General features: G+C 44.7%; 1 protein-coding gene, 1 long non-coding RNA gene and 1 other non-coding gene across 8 annotated transcripts in view; 2 read left to right on the top strand and 1 right to left on the bottom strand.

The window, feature by feature from the left end:
• Positions 1-20,702, top strand: part of LOC107034978 (uncharacterized) — a 23,284-nt gene continuing 2,582 nt past the window's right edge. Inside the window, exons 1-3 of one of the 3 annotated variants that reach the window (XR_012078284.1) lie at positions 1-130; positions 440-568; positions 10,540-11,928. This is a non-coding gene — a long non-coding RNA (uncharacterized lncRNA). Of the gene's footprint in view, positions 131-439; positions 569-4,958; positions 5,023-10,539; positions 11,929-20,702 lie in introns of those variants that run through there. The other 2 variants (XR_012078286.1, XR_012078285.1) reach the window with 2 other exon arrangements.
• TRNAS-CGA (transfer RNA serine (anticodon CGA)) lies at positions 705-786 on the top strand. Its single transcript has one exon. It is a non-coding gene; the product is annotated as a tRNA-Ser (tRNA).
• Positions 7,643-20,702, bottom strand: part of LOC102542940 (E3 ubiquitin-protein ligase NRDP1) — a 24,957-nt gene continuing 11,897 nt past the window's right edge. For 3 of the 4 annotated variants that reach the window (XM_072972655.1, XM_072972653.1, XM_072972654.1), the window contains exons 3-8: positions 17,298-17,410; positions 16,628-16,694; positions 12,151-12,422; positions 11,315-11,450; positions 10,804-10,907; positions 7,643-9,988 (exon numbers count right to left, since the gene is read on the bottom strand). In XM_072972655.1, coding sequence (XP_072828756.1) covers positions 9,637-9,988; positions 10,804-10,907; positions 11,315-11,450; positions 12,151-12,422; positions 16,628-16,694; positions 17,298-17,356 — 990 coding nt within the window. In that variant the 5' untranslated portion in view covers positions 17,357-17,410 and the 3' untranslated portion in view covers positions 7,643-9,636. The remainder of the gene's footprint in view (positions 9,989-10,803; positions 10,908-11,314; positions 11,451-12,150; positions 12,423-16,627; positions 16,695-17,297; positions 17,411-20,702) is intronic. The other variant, XM_006218572.4, reaches the window with a different exon arrangement.

Here is a 20,702-nt window from a genome sequence, read left to right on the forward strand (position 1 = left end):
GGGCGGCGGCGGCGGCGGCCGGAGCATTGGGGCGGAGGCTGCTTCCTGGAGGGGGCGCACACTCCCCTGAGATCGCTCTTTACCTGACGTGAAGCCTGTTCTCTTCTTGCCTCTGAGCCCAGGGAGTGGGGTACCTCTCTATCGTACACCAAGGGGGTGCCCGTCGCCTGAGGAGCCCCCAGCCCATAGCCCCGAGTGGCCCTAACCCCACTGCACATTACTAACCCTATGCAGCTCCTAATCCCAAGGAACCCCCGACTCCTTCCCCCAAAAGTTCCTTCCTTTCATCCATCCCCATAAGTTCCCCGTTTAAACTCTTTCGGAGCTTCCCTCGCCCCTAACGCCTTGTCTTAGGTCTCCTCTCACTCCTTCACTCGAGGAGTCCCCTAGCCGCCACCCTAGGGGCCCATTCTCTTCCCTCCAACTGCTTTCTCCGCAGGCCACGCCATCGCCTCCTAAATAGCTTTGCGCTCCTTGAGACCCCGAATCTTCGCTGGGCGAGAGACTCTCCCTCCTTGTGTCACCCGTTCCACACGACTTTTTTCCTTTGGGTGGCATGGAGCAAGAGGTAAGGAACCGAATGGGAGAGGGTCACAGGGTGTGCGTGTTCGGCCCCGGGCCCGGCTTCCTGCTGCTGCCACACTCCCTCCCCGGTCGCAAAGCGGACCCCTTCTGTAAGTGTGCGGTAAAGGTTGGTTTTCGAAGTCACGGTGGCCGAGTGGTTAAGGCGTTGGACTCGAAATCCAATGGGGTTTCCCCGCACAGGTTCGAATCCTGTTCGTGACGGCCGTTTTTTTCCCATCAGGATGTGTTTAAAGGAAATCCCTTGTCTTCACACGCCTTTCGTGCACCTCCCTTTCTGTCTAGGAAATAGAAGCCAGGTCTCACCCCCGGATTTGGGGGAGGGGGATGAGAGTGATCATGGGAAGCTTAATTATGTACAGCTGTATTGGCTGCTAGGACACAAAGTACTTTCAGAATTCTGTAACTTCAGGTTTGCAGGCAGAGTTTCGGCATGTTTCATTATTTTGGGAGGGCACAGCAAAGGATTTGGTGAAAGGGTTAACTGTTGATTGGGAACATGAATGCCTCTTGTGCCACAATAGTCAAAACTGGAGTTCCGTGGGAAAAAAGGGCACTCTGGATTTCATGACCAGATGTCACGTATTGTAGGTCTGATTACAATGAAGACCCAGGAAACAAGACATTGTCTCACCGGCATTTCCTTGAGGAGATGCACCTCCTCAGGTATCACAGGGCTAGAGAGGAGTGGCCTATTGAAATACCAACACTGCCAATCTAGCTGGAGCTAGAGGGTGGGAAGATAACTTACTTTTTATTGAGTGCTCATTATGTGCCAATACTGTTCTACGTTCTCCGGGTTCCAAATTCCTAGCTAGGGAATTTATCTTCTCTAACCTCTAACCCTCCTGTACTCACCTCAGCTAGTTCTTACTATCTCCAATTTCTGACTGTGGGGAATATCTAGGATACTAGTTGATGATGTTCTTTTTGTATTTAATTTCTTGCACAGCCTCAATTCCAAGTAGGATCCACAGAGGGCAGGGGTTCATAGAGCTTTTTACACATTCACACTTTGGGGTTTCCCCCTTTCCTACCTTTCCTCATGCTATATTTTCCAAGATCACCCTCACTGCCTCCCCTCCACCTCCCATTCTCACTTTCCATCCTGCAGTTCTGTTTACTCTTCCTCTTTAAGGCTCTTGATTACAAAAGCTGGAACCGATCAGTCTACCACCACCATCCACTAGGTTGCATGCAAGGCATCTCCTCTGACATGCTTCTGCAAAAATTAATTAAAATAAAAACAAGTTATATTTATTCTACTTCCTATTGATTTATTTTTAACATTTAAAAAAATTGAGTTATAGCCTGTTTACAATGTTGTGTCTACTTCCTATATAGATAGTCTCAACTGTGTCCACTTTTCTCAGGGGTGAGTGCAGGATGGACCTACAACCTGCCAGAGCTTTCATTTGGAGGGTAGGGGTACTTGTGAGGACTAACGAGTTGCTCTACGTAAAGCTGCAATAAAGCATCCACACTGTAGCAGAGACTGTAAACCCTGCCATGGCTACTTTCTGTGTTCCACGACCTGGTTCCTTTTTTTCTCCCCACTCTTCCATATTCACTGTGTTTCATCCACTGGTATTCTTTTAGTTCCTGCTGTAGTATTTATCTGTGTTCATGCTGTTCTCTGCTTGAAATAATCTTTCTCATCCTCACCTTCTCAGTCTTCACTTAGATGTTGGTTCTCCTGAAAGTCTTCTCTGACCACCTGTCACCCACCATATCCTACACCCTAATCTTACTATGTGAGATGGTTGTTTTTTCACACGGTTATGTGTACATGTTTTAATCTTTACTAAGACTGGACTGTAAGCTTCTTGAGAGATAGACTGTATTTTGTTTGCATCTCCACTACTAGGCCTTAGACATAGATGTGATCAAAAACGTACTGAATGGATGGAATCTAATGGGCTCAGTACTGGACTTCCTACCAAATCCCACTTTGCGCATGCTCTCAAATTTAAACACCTGGCGAGCCAAGACCAAAACTGACCAGCAGAGGGCAACCGACAACTATGTTGTGAAGAGAAGAAGCACTCCCCCAACCCCCATGGTTTACAAAATGGAGGATCTGGACCGAGAATAGCGGGCTGAGGTTATTCGGTACTTGAGATCCAACCTTTCACTCTCAAATACCTCTCTTGTAACTTTCGGGGTGAGAGGCTAAGACTTCGAACCTTCGTGTATGAGAGAGAATGTCAAATTTTTATCATCCTCAAAGCCCACCACAACTCCACAATTCTTTCACTCTTCCATCCCAACAAATCCTGTCTCTCTATCCTTGTATCTTTGTGTTGCATAATCAACACACACACACACACACACACACACACACACACGCCCCCTTCTTACATATTTACTACATTCTACTCACGGGCATTCTTTAGTTTCTGGTTCAGTATTTGTCCTTGCTCATCCATCTGCCCTGATGTTACCTTCTCCACCTGTGCTTGCAGTCTCACTCATTTCAACTACCTAAGGAACCGTCCATAAATATTCTTCCATAACAAGTTAAGATGCTCCTATCCCACTGGTTCAATCCTTCGTTAATTCAGGACAAACAAAACTACACCTTCACTTGACACTTCCAAATCACCATGTTGTTTTCTACTTCTTTTTTTTTTTAAATAAAATGTATACCTTCTGCCTCAGCTTCAATGCTATCTTTAATAACACTGTGGCAGAAAACTTTGCTATGTTGAAAACCATTGATTTATTATCGGACTTCAGAGACTCTGTACTTTCTTGTTTTTCTCTTAGAACACTATTTCTCCATCTCATTTGTTTTCTCCCTTCTTCTGTGGCTTTGTATGAAAGCTGCATTCTTCTCTCTCCTCCCAAGACAAAACCCCATGCCACCATCCCAGACATGGCCTCTCAGGCAAACCATGGTCCTGTATCTCCCTCTGCCTATATGTCTGCATGTTCATCTGCCTGGCTGAACTAATGTCTCCTAAAACACTAACAAAAGTTTCTTTCCCAGAATCACGTTCTCAATTTTTCCCATTTAATACGATTATCTTAATTTCATCTAGTTTCAGCCTTAAGAATTACTGGACATTTTCTTTTCCCGTGCCCATCATTCATCAATCATTGCCTCTTCCATCACATCATCTAATGCACACTTTTGTTACAATGGCCTTTCAGGTGCCCCAGTTTCACCATTTAAATCTCTAAAACACAACTTTCATCATATTAATCCCGTCTAGGAATTTCAGAGCCCCATCTGTTCAAACACATGCTCCTATTCTCAATACACTCTGCCTAAATCACCCATTTTTAATCCTTAATTCTTCCCAGTAAGATACCACCAATCTAATCAGGCTGGGCGCCTCCACGTCACAGCCTAATTCCTTCCTTCTCTCGTGAAGTTCCTTCTGTCTCCACCTTATAACCAATGACTAGCTAATGCCACCCTATACTGATTTTTTTCAGCTACAATTTCTTAGATTTTAATCAAATTTGCTTTTATCTGAGTAAAAAGCTAAAGTGGGGAAATCTAACACATAGGAACTCACTATCCCCTTCCAAGTTGTTGACTTGTTCCAAATGTTAAGAGGCTTGGATCTCTGCAGTTTATCCAGTAAAGCAAATTAGAGGACTTCAGCTGAAATGATCTCAACCTACGCTTATTTCAGGAATGCTGTCGTTGCACAAAACATTTCTGGAACTCCTTCACAACTAGTTCATTAGCCAGATTTAAATGATTCATTACTTCAAAATTTCTTTAAAAAAAAAAGCTGAAGCATTAGCCACCTTTATCACTCATCTATTTTCCAGATTTTGTTGCCGATTACTTCTGGAATTCCCCAAGGTCACATTCTTAGCCTTCTTGCTGTTCCTTTCCTTTAGTGGTTGCATTCATTCTTAGAATTTCTTCATCATCTTTGGGCAGGTAACTTGCAAATCCACCTCTGTAATCCTAACTTCTTGCTGTTGAGCTCTAGACCCACATTTCCATTTTCTGGCTAAACCCCTCTGTGTGGAAGCACTTCCAACCCATTGGCCCCCAAATTAGCTCATTACTTCACCCCCAAAACCTGCTCATCCTCTTCTCCCTATTCAGATTAATGAACCTATCTTCTCATTCAGACTAGAAATCCGTCTTTAGCTGTGACTCATCTTTGGTTACCTGCCCTGTGTTATGTGCAGTGGTTGGGAGCTCGGGCTCTGGCATGACTTTCAAGTCCCAGTTCTGAGTATTAGCTGTGCTAATTTTGTCCTTTGTCTTGGTCTTTCCACGTAGAAAATGGACATGATAATGGCATCTTTTTATGAAGCTGTTGGGATGACTAGATGTTTAATACTTAGTGCGTGACTCACAGTAAATGCTGAATCTGGCTGTTGGCCCCTTTCCTCACTACTAGGATCTGATTCTATTCAGAACTCAATTCCAATGATTCCTCTGAGAAACCTTCCCACCTGCATCCCACCAGGTATGTAGCTGACCCCCTTCCTCCTTGTCCCTTTGTACTTAGTTCTTACCTAATAGCAACATGGTATTCTGCGCTTTCCTTTATTTGTTCAAGTGTATGTCAACTACTAAGCTGCACATTCCTTTCAAGGCTTCTCAATTACTTGTATATCTCAAATGCCTAGAACCACATCTGGCATAAGACAGGTATCAACGTTTGCTGAGTGAATCTAGTCAGTTACTAAAGCCGTTGACTTTTCTCCTCTGATGTCTCTTGTCCTCTTTCCTGCTGTGTTTCAGGCTCTAATTCTCTTTTGCATGAATTACTGCAAAGCTTAATAATATCGCCATCAGACTCACAAGTTGGAAGTCACTCTTCTCAAAAACTACCTATAAAATTGAAGTCCAAACTCCCTGCCCTGTATTCAAGGCCTTCCAAGAATCGACCCCAAATTATTTCTAGTCTTATCTTCCATGAGTTCCTTCAACAAATTCAGATTCTGATTAACTAGTCTCTTCCTTCAACAAATCTTTCACCTTTATTTGTTCTTATTCATGCTATGATCTTAGCCTAAAACAGAGGTTGCAAACTGGTGGACCCGATGTTTTTGTTTTGTTCTTTTTTTGGCCCACATTTTTAAAAAATTGAGCCAATATTTAAAAGTTGTGACATTTAATATAAACATTAGGGTGTCCAAAAGTTCTTGAAAAATAGGGGCAATGTTGGGCCCTGTTCTTGTATAGAAGTAACCAGGTGGAGCTGCACTGCCAGCTGCCCCTTCTCTCAGGGCACGTGTCCGTCACCTTGCCAGCTTTAAAAACATCTCTCAAGCGTACAATGGAGAGATCAGAGTAATGGTGGGACGGCTGGGCCTACGTCCTGATGTTTCACAACGTAAAGAACATCTCTCCCGTGATGTCTTTTATCCCCAGAACTGTTTAACTTGAATCTCTCTGACTCTAGACCTAGTTCTGTTTAGTAGAAACAGGGGTTAGAAAAACAAGTTAAAGGACACTGTCAAGAGGCAATCCATCAAATCCAAAAGGCCACTCTCCAGACAACTGGCCCAATTTCTTCAATTACTGTCACCAAAAACAGATTGTTCCAGGAATCCAGACTAAGAGGGTTAAAACACGTAACTGGTGTAATGGCAGGGTTCCTGGACTGGATCCAGGGTTGGACAAAAACTAGCTCCAAAAGTACTTTTCTTAGGACAGTTGAGGAATTGTGAATATTAATTTAATATTAATTTTAAGCATTTGTTATTTCAGTAGGAAAATGTTCTGACTTTTCAAATGTATACTGAAGTGAAAAATCAAACCAACCAACCCTCTCTGCACTTCCCTGCCCATTCTCCTGACCTTAAAAGTCCAGAATAGGTTGGCAACTTTTCTATAAAGGATCAAATAGCAAACCTTCTAGGCTTTGTGGCCATAGTTCTATGGGAACTACTCAGCTCTACTGCTGTAATCTCAAAGCATCCATAAACAATATATGTAAACAGAAACAGCCATGGCTACGTTCCAATAAAACTTTTTTACAAAATCAGGCAGCAGGATACAAGCTGTAGTTTGCCAAACTCTGATCTAGAACAAACACTGTATCTCCTGGAAAAGTCTTTCCTGGAACCCATCGGAATTGTGGCTTTCTCTTCCCTCTGCTCACATAGGTGCCATTTTGCTACATGAACCACTGCCCTCAGTCCCACCCTAGTGAGTTCTTGTAGAATAGGCACTCAATGAATGGTCTGCAAAAACCAAATCTACCCTAAAAAGATTTTGCATCATTCATGACATTCAAAAGAATGAACAGCAGCTTCTGAAAGTAATTTTGAAGTTTTTTTTTTTAAACACTACTGGTATCACTAGGGTACAAATATTACTGCTTGTGCTCTAGGTTGTGATTTGTTCATCGGCATTTTTTAATCAGACCTTGTATTTATGAAAGTGTAGTAGATCCAGTGGGCACAGGAATGCCCGTATGTGGGTGTTTTGTGGGGTTTTTTTTTTTTTTTTGCCCCACTAGAGTAGCTAGAGTACTACCAAGTTTATATTAGGTGCATGATAAATGCTGAAGAAGTTTAAAATATAGCACTGCGGTAAAAGATTATTTTCTCATGATAGGAAGATGGCAGCAGATGCCTACAAAAGGGTTTAGCAAGACTTAGCAACCACAGCAGGTGCAGATGTTCCAGGTTCTTTTCCTTGTGTTTACCTTCTTGGTTAGGACACAAGGGTGGAGGGTTCCTGCCTGTGATGGAATCCCAGATTCCAAAGCAAAGGTGCTTGGGGGACAAGGGAGAAAGTTACTAGCATATCATCATAGAAAGTATCCTGAAATCCCAGAGCACGTAAGAAGATGTGGATTTGGAGCAAAGGTAAACCCTGAAAAGAATACAGTTCAGATCACTAGTGAGAGCTTTCATTGTACAAAACAGGGGACAGGAGGGAAGGACACAGGAGGGCACGCAGGGCAAAGAAGATATGAAATGCACTCCTCTCAGACAGATATCCTCCTAAACAGAGGTTCTGAGACAAGAGTGGGTTACAAAGTGGGGAGGAAGTAAGGGGAATTAAGGCGAGAGAAAGGACAAGGCAGAGGAGAACCTTCAAGAGGGGAGTGATGTGAATTAAGAATTTAGAGTTGAGTAAAAGGTTTATTAGTGCAGTCAACACCGTGGAACAGCACATAAAACACAACCAGCAACCTGCAGAGACACTAGTGCAAAGGGTAGGGAAGCCTTTACTGAGCTTCCTGGCTCCATCTGAGGATGACGACAGGAGGGTATGGGCCTTGGTAAGGCGGGCCGGGGCAGTGGGGGTGGAAGAAATGTCGTAACCAGACTAAGTATAGCAGCGTTTTCAAATTCCTGAGCACAACGTCCTGGAGCTGGAACACATGACGATGTTCCACACGCCCTCCACGCTGTATCCCTCTCCTGCCCACAGTCCCACTGGGGCCATGACCCAACTACCCAGACCTACAGCAAGCTGGCCCGGAGAGCAACTCCAAAAAGAGCAGCAGCTGTTACACGGCCATCTCTCCAACCCCACCTCCCACCTGCTTATTAAGACCCACTACCCACTACCCCACACCCACCACCTCCTCTCCTCTTACTCTGCCAGTCACCCTAGGGATCACGGCATGCCCTGGGCAGCCTGAAGTGGAGCTCAAGTCCTTGGGGGCCTGGGTGAGGCAGAGTACAGCCTGTACTCAGGGGCATACTTTCTATCCCACTTTGCCTGGTGAAGCTTAGAACCCAGCTGTTTATCTCCAAGGAAACCAGGCAGGTAGGGGAGGCGCATAGTGGGCAGGGTTTCTTCAAAATTAATACTCTAAGTCCAGAGTTTTACAATGAGACCCTGGATAGGCTGGGAGCAGAGTTCTCCAGAGGGCACAGGCATCGATGCTGGACTGTCACATCCATCACTGGAATAGAGGAAGCTCCTCATCTCGGATGGGTTATGGAGGACTGGGACAGACATAAGTTCAGCCAAGGACTCCCTTGGCCCTCCTATATTAAAGCCAAAGGTTGTGCTGAAAAGGAAAAATATAAAACAGATCCCATCCCTGTCCCACCCTATCCAGAATCCCCACAATAGGAAGAGCAAAAGTTTTAAGTTTTGTTAATTTTTTTTCTTTTTCCTTTCTTAAAAAAAAAAAAAGTAAATAAATTAAATTGCCAACAATGTGGCTGGGCTGGAAAAGTGGGGTAGCCATAATCAGGCCATTCTTAAAAAAAAAAAAAGTGGGAGGGAGGGAGTGAAATATAAACAAGTAACAATGGCCAAAGGAAATTATCAAAATAACTAGTTACAATCACCGGGCTGGAGAAGGGTCTACGGAACCATTAGGGCCTGTGCCACAGAGGCAGCGCCTACCCGATTCCAGCAAACGCCAGAGAGCTGCTTCCTGCTGAGCATATGCACCCCAGTAGACTAACCCCTCACCCCCACCCCTGTCATTCCCTAACCACGAGGAAGTGTAGGAAAGAAGAGCTCATCTGGAAATTTTCAGTATCCTAACCTGCACACCTGCAGACCCAGCGGGGGCCCACACCTTTAAGGTGGGCTGAATGGGGTATTGCTTGGCACAGAGGTCCAGTCTTCCCCTAAGGGCCACCAACAATGGCCGGCTGGCCTCCTTATTCATTTCTAGGGTTTTGTTCCACCCTCACCATTTCTCCCCTAGCTGCCCTCTAAATGCTGTTTAGAGTCAATAGTCCTGCCTGTTCTGATTCCTTGGTTTTGGAGGAGGGGAACACTTAGAGATTCCTCACTCCACCCTGATCCTCTGGAGAAAATGAGTATCCTTGTGCTTTCTGAAAATAACTGGAACCAGGGACCCTAGGCAGGAAAACAGATATAGAGGTGGGGCCTTTCCCAACCAGATGGAAAATTTACAGACATCTTAGGGGAAGAAATAAAGCAAAAGGAGGGAATCTGGGTTCCCCACCTGAAAGGCTGAGCAGAGTGCCCCGGGGCCCCCCTTCAGTGCCAGAAGAGCAGGGAGATGTGTGGCTCAGGTGTAAGCCACGGTATTAAGGGAAGTGGGGAGGACTCAGGGCCCCACTGCTGGAGTGACAGGATTTTCTGATTTTCATCTCCTCCTCATAGCCCGTCGAGATCTCCTATATCTCTTCCACACCATGCGCAAATATCATGACAAGCCCCGGCTCCTGCACCATGTCGTCACCCATGTGCTGGTTCTCACAGGCCATCACGACGACAGCCTGCTTGCCAGGGATGCGCTTGGCCACGTAGTTCTCATAGTAACGCCGGTTCATCTGCCTTGTCTCTAATGTGGCCAGACCCTGGGGCCAGCTCCGCTCGTGGGCATTTTCAATCAGCTCGTTGACAATGGAGGCAGGACAGCCACTCTCCACCAGGGAGCGCTTGATTACCGCCTGGAGCACAGCGTCCGGGGTCGAGATCATCCCTCCCCAGCGGGTCACTCTTGCTGGCTGCAGGGAGTTCACCCACCTGTGCAGAGGGAGTTGGAGGTGGTCATTCCAGCTCATCCCCTTTCTCTGCATTGGCTTTTCCTCCAAACAGGAACGACCACCCGCTCTGCACTCAGCCTAACCCAATTCATCCTTCTTTCCTTCCATCATTGGCTCAGAAACTTCAAACAATTCCCTGGTTGGTTCCATCTAAGTCACTGCATGTTTCTCACCAGATTAAACTCCACGACTATAGGGTCCCTGTTATTTTTCTGAAAAATTTCAATACTTATTAGCACATGGTACCTGACATGCAGGAAGCGCTCCACAAACATGTGCTGAAGGAGCAGCTGTTCCCCTCTGCTGTGTCCCGTGCAGCACTGTGTACTGTATATACTGACTCACACTTAACAGTTCAGTCTATGAACTGTATAGAACCCCAGAACTGAAAGGGATCTTAGATTTTGCTTGTTTACTTTGCTTATTTTTGCTATATTTTACATCACTTTCCTGGATTTGCACCTTCTTCTCTGAATTGTAAGCCCCCTGAAGGCATGAATAATATCTTCTATTTCTTTTTGGTCCTCCTAGCGCTCCACAGGCCTTTAACAGACGGCTCTGTACACGTGGGTACCCCCCTAATTCTTGGGTAAGTTTCCCCTTCCATCCACCCAGAAGAATGAGATCCTCAAGATTATCCCTTTCTCCTCCGGCCTTGTTCTTCACCCCAACATCTGAGAGGCGGTGGCCCCAGCCCAGCCCTCTTATTACCCTCCTTCTGCCACTGCCCTGCTCCTCCCCAACAGGGCTCGGCGCCAGGATGTGGAGTAACTCCACGTCCTGAGTGACACTCACTCTAGGATCTCGTTGTACTCAATTGTCTCCTCCAGGTTCTGAAGGTTGGGGTTGACACTGCGGATTGCACGCATGTATGCCTTTAGCAGCTGGATGTCTCGCTTCTGTTAGAGGGAAGGAGGATGAGGGATAATGGTTATGACAGAGAACAGACTAAAGACAAAAGTTTGTCTGAGAATGAGGGAAATCAAGAGATCTGAGGAACAACCAGACTGGGGGCTTCATGAAGACAGGGATACAACTGTCATTCACAGCTCTAGCCCCAGTGCTTAGCAAAGTGCCTTCAAGGGAAGGCATTTGATAAACAGTAGGTGAATGAATGTCACTGATGGGAAGAAGGGAAGCAAGAAGAGCTCCAGTCTGATTGGCTGCTACACACAGAGTATGTACTAACCGAGGCTCGCAAGCACAGGCACCGACCTGCCGCTCACATCGGAGCCTGTCACCCACAGGCACAAGGTTACAGGTGCCTACGGAGGACATGTTCTGCCCTGTGTCCTCTGGGCCCTACCTGCTCCGCCAGCTGGTGTTTGTGTTCCGCTGAGGTCTTCTCCAGCTCTGCAATGCGTGTCTGCTGCTGCTGGACCACTGAGCGCAGGTGCTTAATGCAGTTGTGGTTCGGCAGCTCATCTTTGGGCATCTCCAGGCTGCCCCCCAGGTGGGAAAAGAATAGGACAACAGGAGCATTCAATAAGACATGTGGCCGAAGGCGCACAACTGCTGAGAGCACTCTCTCCTACCTCAAATTTCTAACATGCAGTCATTTCTAACATTCAGGCTCCCTCTTGTTTATTTCCTTCACCACCTTCTGCTCCACTCCCCTCTGTCCCTTTGCTGTCTCCTTTCTCTGGGCCGCCTTCCCTCTATGAAAGTGGCTCATCTCCCACGTGCCTCTCCTTCCCCTCCTAGGTTCTGCCTGTGCACTCATTCCTTCTGAGAAGCCCTAGATTCACGGCCTAGCTATCAGCACTTAATCAAATATTTCACACCCCAAAGAAAGAAAAAAATAGGTCCAGAGGGAATATGAGAAGGCTGGAAATTAGAGCAGTCAATCTGACAAAGAAAAAGTAGTAATGGACAAAAGGGAAGAATAAAGTAAGCGAGTTTTTACTGCTATCACACAGATTGCAGAATCGCTGTCTCTCTCCTTTTATTAAAGCAAGAGCAAAAAGACCATAGCTGGAAAAGCAGCACAAAAGTGAGATCCTGGAGCAGGGAGCCGGGGGGGGCCAAGAACACTCTTTGCCGACATGCACAGGAAGCTCCTCAGCGAGTGAGCAGGGGATCCAGAGATGGGGTATAAATGGGAAGGCCCTTATCTGGGCAGGAGGAGGGCAGGAATCTTACCCACATCCCTGTTCACAGGTCACAGGCCGTTTTGGGTTGTGCTCACAGTCACTGAGGTGAGACATGAGGTTGTCAAGCCGGACAACAGCACTGCAGCCAAACACAGCGTTGTCGCAGGCAATCTGCAGCTTTGACAACATGTTCCGCATGATCCGAGGTACTGGGCGCAGGTGGGCGACCGTCACAACGCTTCGGTCCACCGGACACGTCTGCTGCTGAGAGAACCACTGGGTGATGCAGGCGTTGCAGAAAGCATGCTCGCAGTGAGGCGCCTAGAAGGGGGAGTAGGGCAAAAGGGGCACAAGAGAATTAGCGGGAGCTAAGAGCCTGGGTACACTAACTCTGCAAAGCCAATCAAGCCTCTGAGCAGCTTCCAGGACCAGAGGTCCCCGGGGTCACAGCAAAGTACAGATCTACTATGGGCCAAGCATTGTGGGCGACAGGCTTCAGATGTGTTTCCTGTGCTCAAGATTCCAAATGGATTGTGACACAAGAAAAACAAAGTTATATAACAATAAAAGGTATAAATAATATTCCAAGACAATGGGAGAGATGACGTAAGGCAATTATTAATTGCTAACTGGATTACATACACAATAATTGCCAAAGAAATCCAGAGGGTGAGATCGTTCCAGTCTAGGTCAATCACGGCAGATATTTCTGAAGAGGACAGGATTTTTTTTTCCCACATAAAATCGTACTTTCAATAGTATATAAATTATATCTCAATACAGCTGTTGAAAAATACCCAAAACTCAAAACAATACCCCACGGTCTTTCAACAGGGTAAACCTCAGCCACAGATGAGCTCACTAGTAAGATCTTCTGAACATTTAAGGAGGAAGTAATATCAATTCCACACAATCTTTCCCAGGAAATTGTAGAAGAAGGAACACTTCCCAACGTATCCTACGAGACTAGCATTACACTGATACCAGTATCATGAAAAGACGTTATAAAAAAAGAAAACGACAAACCCATATCCTCCATGAACATAAATATAAACATTAACAAACTTCAGCAAATATAACTCGGTTTATAAAAAGATAATACATTATGACCAAATGGGCTTCATCCCAGAAACACAATGTTGGTTTAACATTAGAAAATCAATCAGCATAGTACACCATATTAACAGAGTGAAAAACACAAAATTATACGATCATCTCAGTAGATGCCACACAAAGTTTTTGAGAAAATCTAACACTCTTCATTTTAAAATCGATTTTGTCTGACATAAGTATTGCTACTCCAGCTTTCTTTTGGTTTCTGTTTGCATGGAATCTTTTTCCAACCCCTTCCTTTCAGCCTGCATGTGTCTCTAGCTCTGAAGTGGGTCTCTTGCAGACAGCATACCAGTCAGTCGGTCTTGTTTTTGTATCCATTCAGCCGGTCTATGTGTTTTGGTTGGAGTGTTTAATCCATTTACATTTAAGGTAATTATCGATATGTATGTTCTTATTGCCATTTTGTTAATTGTTTTGGGTTTGTTTTTGTGGGTCTTTTTTTCTTTCTTCTTTTTGTTCTCTTTTCTTGTGGTTTGATGACTAGAGAAGTTCCTTTAACATTTGCTGTAAAGCTGGTTTGATGGTGCTGAATTCTTTTAGCTTTTATTTATCTGTGAAGCTTTTGAATCCTCCATCAAGTCTGTCAAGGGCCTCGCTGGATAGAGTATTCTTGGTTTTAAGTTTCCCCCTTGCATCACTCTAAATACATTGTGCCGCTCCCTTCTGGCCTGTACAGTTTCTGCTGAAAAATCAGCTGATAACCTTATGGGAGCTGCCTTATATGTCATTTGTTGCTTTTCTCTTGCTGATTTTAAGGTTTTCTCCTTATCCTTAATTTTTGTCAATTTGATGACTGTGTGCCTTGGCACGTCCCTCTTTGGGTTGATCCTGTGTGGTACTCTACGCTTCCTGGACTTGGGGTGACTGTTTCCTTTCCCAAGTTAGGGAAGTTTTCAGTTATTATCTCCTCAAAAGTTTTCTCAGGTCTTTTCTCTCTCTTCTCTTTCGGGGACCCCTATAATGCAATTAGTGCATTTCATGTTGTCCCAGAGTTCTCTTAAACTATCCTCATTTCTTTTCATTCTTTTTTAATTTTTTCTGTTCTGCAGTAGTGATTTCCACTCATCTGCCTTCTTGCTCACTGATCCATTCTTCTGCCTCACTTAGTCTATTCTTGGTTCCTTCTAGTGTGTTATTCATTTCAGTAATTTTATTCTTCAACTCTGGTTATTTCCAACTCTTTGCTAAAAACTTCGCTCTGTGGATCTATACTCCTCTTGAGTTCTCTGAATATCTTTGTCACCATTACTCTAAACTCTTTCTTGGATAGATTGCCTAAATCTTCATCACTTACTTCATCTGGGATTTTATCTTGTACCTTGGCCTGGAAGGTATTCCTCTACCACCTCATACTGTCTATTTTTCTACTTGAACTTTTTGAAGAGGATAGAATTTGATACAGGTCTTGAGGGATGAGTAGAGATGAGGGGGGGCAAAGATATACTGGCTAAAGTTCAATATAAGAAAGTAAAACAAAACAAAAACCTTGAACTTCTGGTGAGGGGTTAAGGGTCCTCTCTTGGTGGGCCCAAGCTCTTACTTCACGAGGGCCCATCTAAGGCTTTGCTCTGAGTCCCAGTGAACAGGCCTATGCTCCAAAACAGGGCAAGCTTTTTTTTGTTTTGTTTTGTTTTTTTGTAGAATCACATTCTTTTCAGTTTCATAAAGGTATTTCAGCCTGCTTCCCTGATAATTCAAAGTGCGAGGATTCCGTGGCCTTTGGGGAGACACTATCTGGCCTCCAGTGGGACAAACACAGCAGGCACTCAGTAGATGTGGGTGAATGAATGAGTAACTGGAGTGCCTATTCTGTCCCTGCAGTTCGCGAGGTCCTTGAGATAAAAAAAGAAAGACAGTTTCTACCCTCAAGATGCTCACAAACACCAAAATCTGTAACAGAAAGGTTTCATAACGAAAGAAGTCATTCTCAATATCGTTAATCCAACTGTCAGTACATTATATTTTTCACTTAAAGACATATTTGATCCTTTCCAAAATCTTATAGATGCTATTTCCAAAAAAATCCTAAATTTGTCCACTTTCCCCAACTAACCCACTTCAAGCTATCATCTCTCATCTACATTATTTTTTTTTAAATTTTATTGACGTATAGTTGATTTACAATGTTGTGTCAGTTTCAGGTGTACACATCTACATTATTAAATATGTATTCTAACTGGTCTTCCTACTTCTGCCTTGCCCCTTTATAATCCATTCCACATTCAGCAGCCGGAGTACTCATTTAAGAATGCAAACTAGATCATATCCCTTGCCTGCTTGAAACTTTACAATGGTTTCCCATTGCACTTAAAATAAATCCAAACTCCTGCTCAGGACCCATAAAATTCTGCTGGATTTGGCCCTGTGCCTCTGGCCTCTCCTCGCCTCACACCATGCTCCCAGCACCGAGTTCAGGCCATTTGGGCTTTCTCTCTGTTCCTTGTCCACACCCTACTCATGCCTGCTCTTGCTTTTGCTGCTCCCCTCTGCCAGAATGCCTCCTGGCATTCAGATTCCAGCTCAACGGCACCTCTTTTGTGACCTTCTTCTCTAAACCTGTCACCCCTGCGGGAGTATACAGAATGTGCTACATTCTGTGCAAGAAAGGTGGGCAAATATATACATAAACATTCATAGTTGCTTATCTCTGCCCATATACACACTGGAAGGATACCAAATAAACCAATAAACATGGTTATCCATGGGGGGATTAGCTAAACTGGGACAAGAATGGACGCAAGAGTTTTCACCGTGTATCTTTTTATATTGTTTTGATTTCTCAACCGTATGAATTTGTCTATTCAATAAATGAATAAATATGATGTAGGGAAATCAGCATCCCTATCAGGGCCCTTCTACCCTTGGAAATGTATCTGGTAACCTCAGAAGGTAAAGCCTGGGGGCCGGGGGTGGTTTCTGCCTTAGACAGTCACTTCTCCACGTGTGACTTACCGCAAATGATAGTGCCCTGCCAGGGTAGGGAGGTAACTGACACACCCCATGACCTCTTGACACTGCCAGGAGAGCTTGCTCCACACCCAGCCAATCTGCTTCTAATGGCAGTAGGCTGCAAAGGCCTAGGCAGGGGATAGGTCCAGGGCTAGCTGCCATTGATGCAGTCTGATTTTCATCCAGCTCAGGCATCTGTGCTCTGGGGAGTTGAAAACTGGACAGTAAGAATAAACTCTAAGGATCGAGGGGAGCTCCAGGGAGTTGTATAAGCAGTGAGTAGGGGAAGGGCCAAGAGCCCTCACTGACTGGTGTCCTGGTTTGGAAAATGGGATTATTTCCAGCCAAGCAGGAGTGATGGAGGATCAACTGGTATGTACAGAGTGTGGGCAATAAGGACCATACAGGATGATGTCCCATGAATACAACTGTTAAGAATTCATCTCACTCATTATACTTGCCTGGTTAATCATGAGCTTCTTCTCATACCTGCCCGAGGAAGACACAACTGACTCTGGTCTGGCAAGGCTGGTAGAGAAATGACCTAATGAAAATGGCAGCTTTCATATCGAAATGCAGAGTATATGGCTACATCAAAAAATTTTTTTCAATAAATCCCAGGAAGAAACTAGGTCAGTACCTACAGTTCCCCTATTTCCTATTTGTTAAATAGTAGGCAGACAGAAGAGGCCTGAGGGGAGACTGGCTGATTACCCGAACTACTACATCATGAAAATGCAGAGAACTTCTTGGGAGAGTCCCAAAGTTCAGTCTTGGGTAGGAAGACAGAACCTAGTTAGAGCTGCTGAAGAGGAAAAGAAGCTACCAAGCTACTGTCAGAGGACAGAAACAAACGCTTCACAGCACAGCAGTCTCACAGCGACCTCAGGAGGAAATCTGAACCACTGCACTCCTGCGGCGTCCACCTCTAGACAGACTCTGGGAGGCCCCATTCCTCTTGCAGCTGCCACTGCTCCTCTGCACCAAACTATCCTGTGTGTGTCAGGAGTGTGGGGAGTGGGGACAGGGAGCCAGGACACACTGACTTCCCCATTGGCCCCATCACCTATGAATGTCTCCTACTAGCTCCACTGCCACCTACTGCCTCCCCAAAGCTGCCGCCAGACTCACCTGGACTGGCTCCTCCAAGACTCCACTGCAAATAGGACAGATAAGGTCTTCGTCAACATCCCCCTGGAAACGGGTTACATCATACCCCATGTCTCATCACTGAAACCCAGGTCCTGGAAGGAACAACAGAGGAAAAAGAGGCCAGTTCAGAAGATCAGACATGTGCCAACTTGATCTCATTGCCAAGATCCATTCATTTGTCCAATAAATATTTACTGAGAGCTTACTATGTGCCAGTCATTTGGGGGGGGTAGATAAAGCTGACTTAAATTTAATTCTAATGGGAGAAGACATTATATAAGTATACACTTAGAATATGAAATGATAAATGCTTTTAGGATAAGCACAGGGCGTTATGAGGGCAAGAGATATGGATACCTAACCCAGGCTGAAAGGAGAGGGAGGTTTTGAGAAGTTTTCCAGAACTAGGTGTCACCAGCAAGACACACAAGACTTAGCTAGGCTGGGTAAGGGGGCAGGGGGGGGCAGACCAGGGTGGGACGTAAGAGTTTTAGGCACATGACATAGCATATTTAATGGCCCAGAGCAGGAAGGGATACGATGAGTTCAGGGAATTATAAACGGTTCAGAAAAAGGCTGATATGAAGGGTGCCAGAAAGGGAGTGTCAAAACATAAGGCTGGAGAGGCCAGCAAGGGCCAGGCCCTGAGAAGCCTTATATAAGGAGTTTGGACTTCATCCTGAGGGCTATGGGGAGCATCTGAAAGATATACAAGGAATGATGTGATAAAAGTCCCCTTTAAGAATCAGTCTGTGAACAGGGGCAAGATCTGAGACAGGAAGAACATCTAGGCAGGAGAGAGATGGTGAGAGTCTGAATGGGAGGGAAATTCAGGAGAACAAAGACTCAAAGAGCAGTGAGGCTGCCGTGCCCTTCTTTGGGCTCCTAAAGGCCAAACCCAACGAAGAGGTCACTGAACAGTAACTGAAACTCCCCTGTGGACATCCAACCAGTGGGCTAATTGGATCAAGGATGGGCAGACAATCTACAGATCAGCCATCAGCTGTGATGTCCTGAAAAAGATGAGCTAGTCAATCACATTGTTCTCAGGAATTTAGAATCACTCTGTCCAGTAGAGGCGGGGCAGGCGGTGAAGATGGGATGGATGCTGAGGGCCTCGACAGGTCAAGTGCAAGCCAAAGTACAGCACTGGATTGAGTCAAAACTGACGGGTGTGACATCCCCAAGTCTACTACTGATTAGCTGTGTGACTTGGGTAGACTCTGCACATTTCCAAAGCCTAAATGGTTTTTTAAATAGATAAAATGGGTATAAGTAATAATAGAAGTGACTCTCACAGAGTTGTCCTCAAAGAGACAAGGCATATGAAACACTTAGCAAAGTGCCTGCTGGCACATACTAGGCACTCAGTACATGAGAGTAACCATTATTTATGTACACATCTGATTTCTATTACTTGATTAAAAATTTCTCAGGAGTAGGAACTCATATTCTACACCCAATTTTGCAGCAAGCACAGTTCTTTACAAAACAATAAAGTGTTTGGTGTGATTAAATGTTGCTTTAACTGGAAGCTTCCCAGCAACCAGGGTAGAGTGGACATGTATTTTGTCTACTTAACACCCTATTGTCTGCAAACAGCACCAGTTTTCCCTCAGGAATCACACACTGGTTCCTAGTGGACATGTGACCCAACCCGGGTCAGTGAGAGATGCCTGGGACTCTACTGGAGCTCTCAAGGGGCACTCTTTCCCCTGGGGGTGCACAGCTGGTAGGATGCTCAGCTCAGAGAAGTCAGTGACCATCTCTGCCATTACCGAGGAAAGGCTGCTTATAGAATGCAGCTATAATGCAGAAAGCCGAGCTGAGAACTCAAATTCAGATGAAATCACTCGAGATCCTGGACTTAGCCATGCATGAAGCCACAATCACTTTCCAAACATAAGTTACACGAGCCAGTAAATTCCCTAGTATGTTTACTAGTTTATCTCTTTAACCTGAGAAAAATCCTGATTAACACACAAGGCTGATGGATACAAGAAATTACAAGGCTCACTTTGGAACCACTTATCTTTCTTTATCTGTTTTATAAGAGACAATGATACCCGATGCCACTGCTACAATTACACTGACCTCCGTCACCACCATTTCTCTGCATGCTTATTCCTCCATCTCAAGGGCCTAAATTCAGGGCCTTGGGCTTACTAACAAACCCTCCAAAATTGCTACTGTAAACCACCCTGGTCTGGCTATCTTCATATAAAATGGGGATATCCATATTTGTGTCTCTCATTAGACTGCTGGCCTTCAGTTACTATGCCAACATTCCCTTGAATAACCCGTCAACAGTGATGGATTAGGGTGAGTACATGAAGGATGATATTAAAGACATAAAGTGAAATGTAAAACCCAGAACTAAGGCCCCTTGTGATTTTCCTTATTGCAACTCACTGAAATGAACAATGAAGATGGTGGAAAGAGAGCCAAGAGCAGCCCACAGTGTCACTGCCCTGTGTGCCTCCATCACTGAGAGCTGCAGCGCGTACCCATGGCGTGCTTCACTAGGAATTCTCCTTTTCTCTCTCAGCCACATGGCTCACCAGTAAGACTTGACCCTAAGCTACAGCTGACTGGGCCACGGGTGAGCGTGCAATCCAAGCAGGGTCAACGGATCCTATCTCTGAGAATTTGAGCTTGACACCAAGAAAGAGAAGTTGTTCTTTCTCTACCTGTTATGTGGACTGAGGAAGACAAATCTACAGAGCGAAAGAAAAGACTGAAACAGACACAGTGAGAAAGGCCTGGATGAGAGCTGGAAAGTCCTGAGGCTTCAGAGGGCTGGATTTATTCCCAAGACCCTGCTGTCTTCCAACCTTTGGTTTCTGTGAGACACCACCCTGTGTATCCTCTTTTTGCTTAAGCTACTTTAAATTGGTTTTCTGTATCTTACAACCAAAAGAACCTGGCTCAATCAACAGCAAAGAAATAGCATACTAGCACCAGAAGTTCGGAAAGGGATGGATAAATTAAGAGTAAGGAAGTTAGGAAGGCCCTGGGACACTACACCAGCACTAGAATTAACCTGAAAACTACAGGAATACCTGAAGGATTCTTTTTGTTGACATAAACCTGTAGGTTTTAATTTTTCATTTTGACAATTTCAGACTTAGAAACATCCCATATATACTTCATCCAGATTCCTTAAATGTTAACATTTTACCACATTTACTTTATAATTTCTATACATATACATAAACAGATTAATAAAAATTTTCTGAACTGCTTGAGAGTAAATTGTAGACTTGCTGCCTTTAACCCTAGATAACTTTAATGTATACTGTATTTCCTAAAAAGAAGAACATTATTTTACATAATGATAGTAAAACTATGCAAATCAGGAAATTAATACTGATGTAATACTGT

This window comes from Vicugna pacos, chromosome 12 (assembly GCF_048564905.1).
Source record: "Vicugna pacos chromosome 12, VicPac4, whole genome shotgun sequence".
NCBI lineage: Eukaryota > Metazoa > Chordata > Mammalia > Artiodactyla > Camelidae > Vicugna > Vicugna pacos.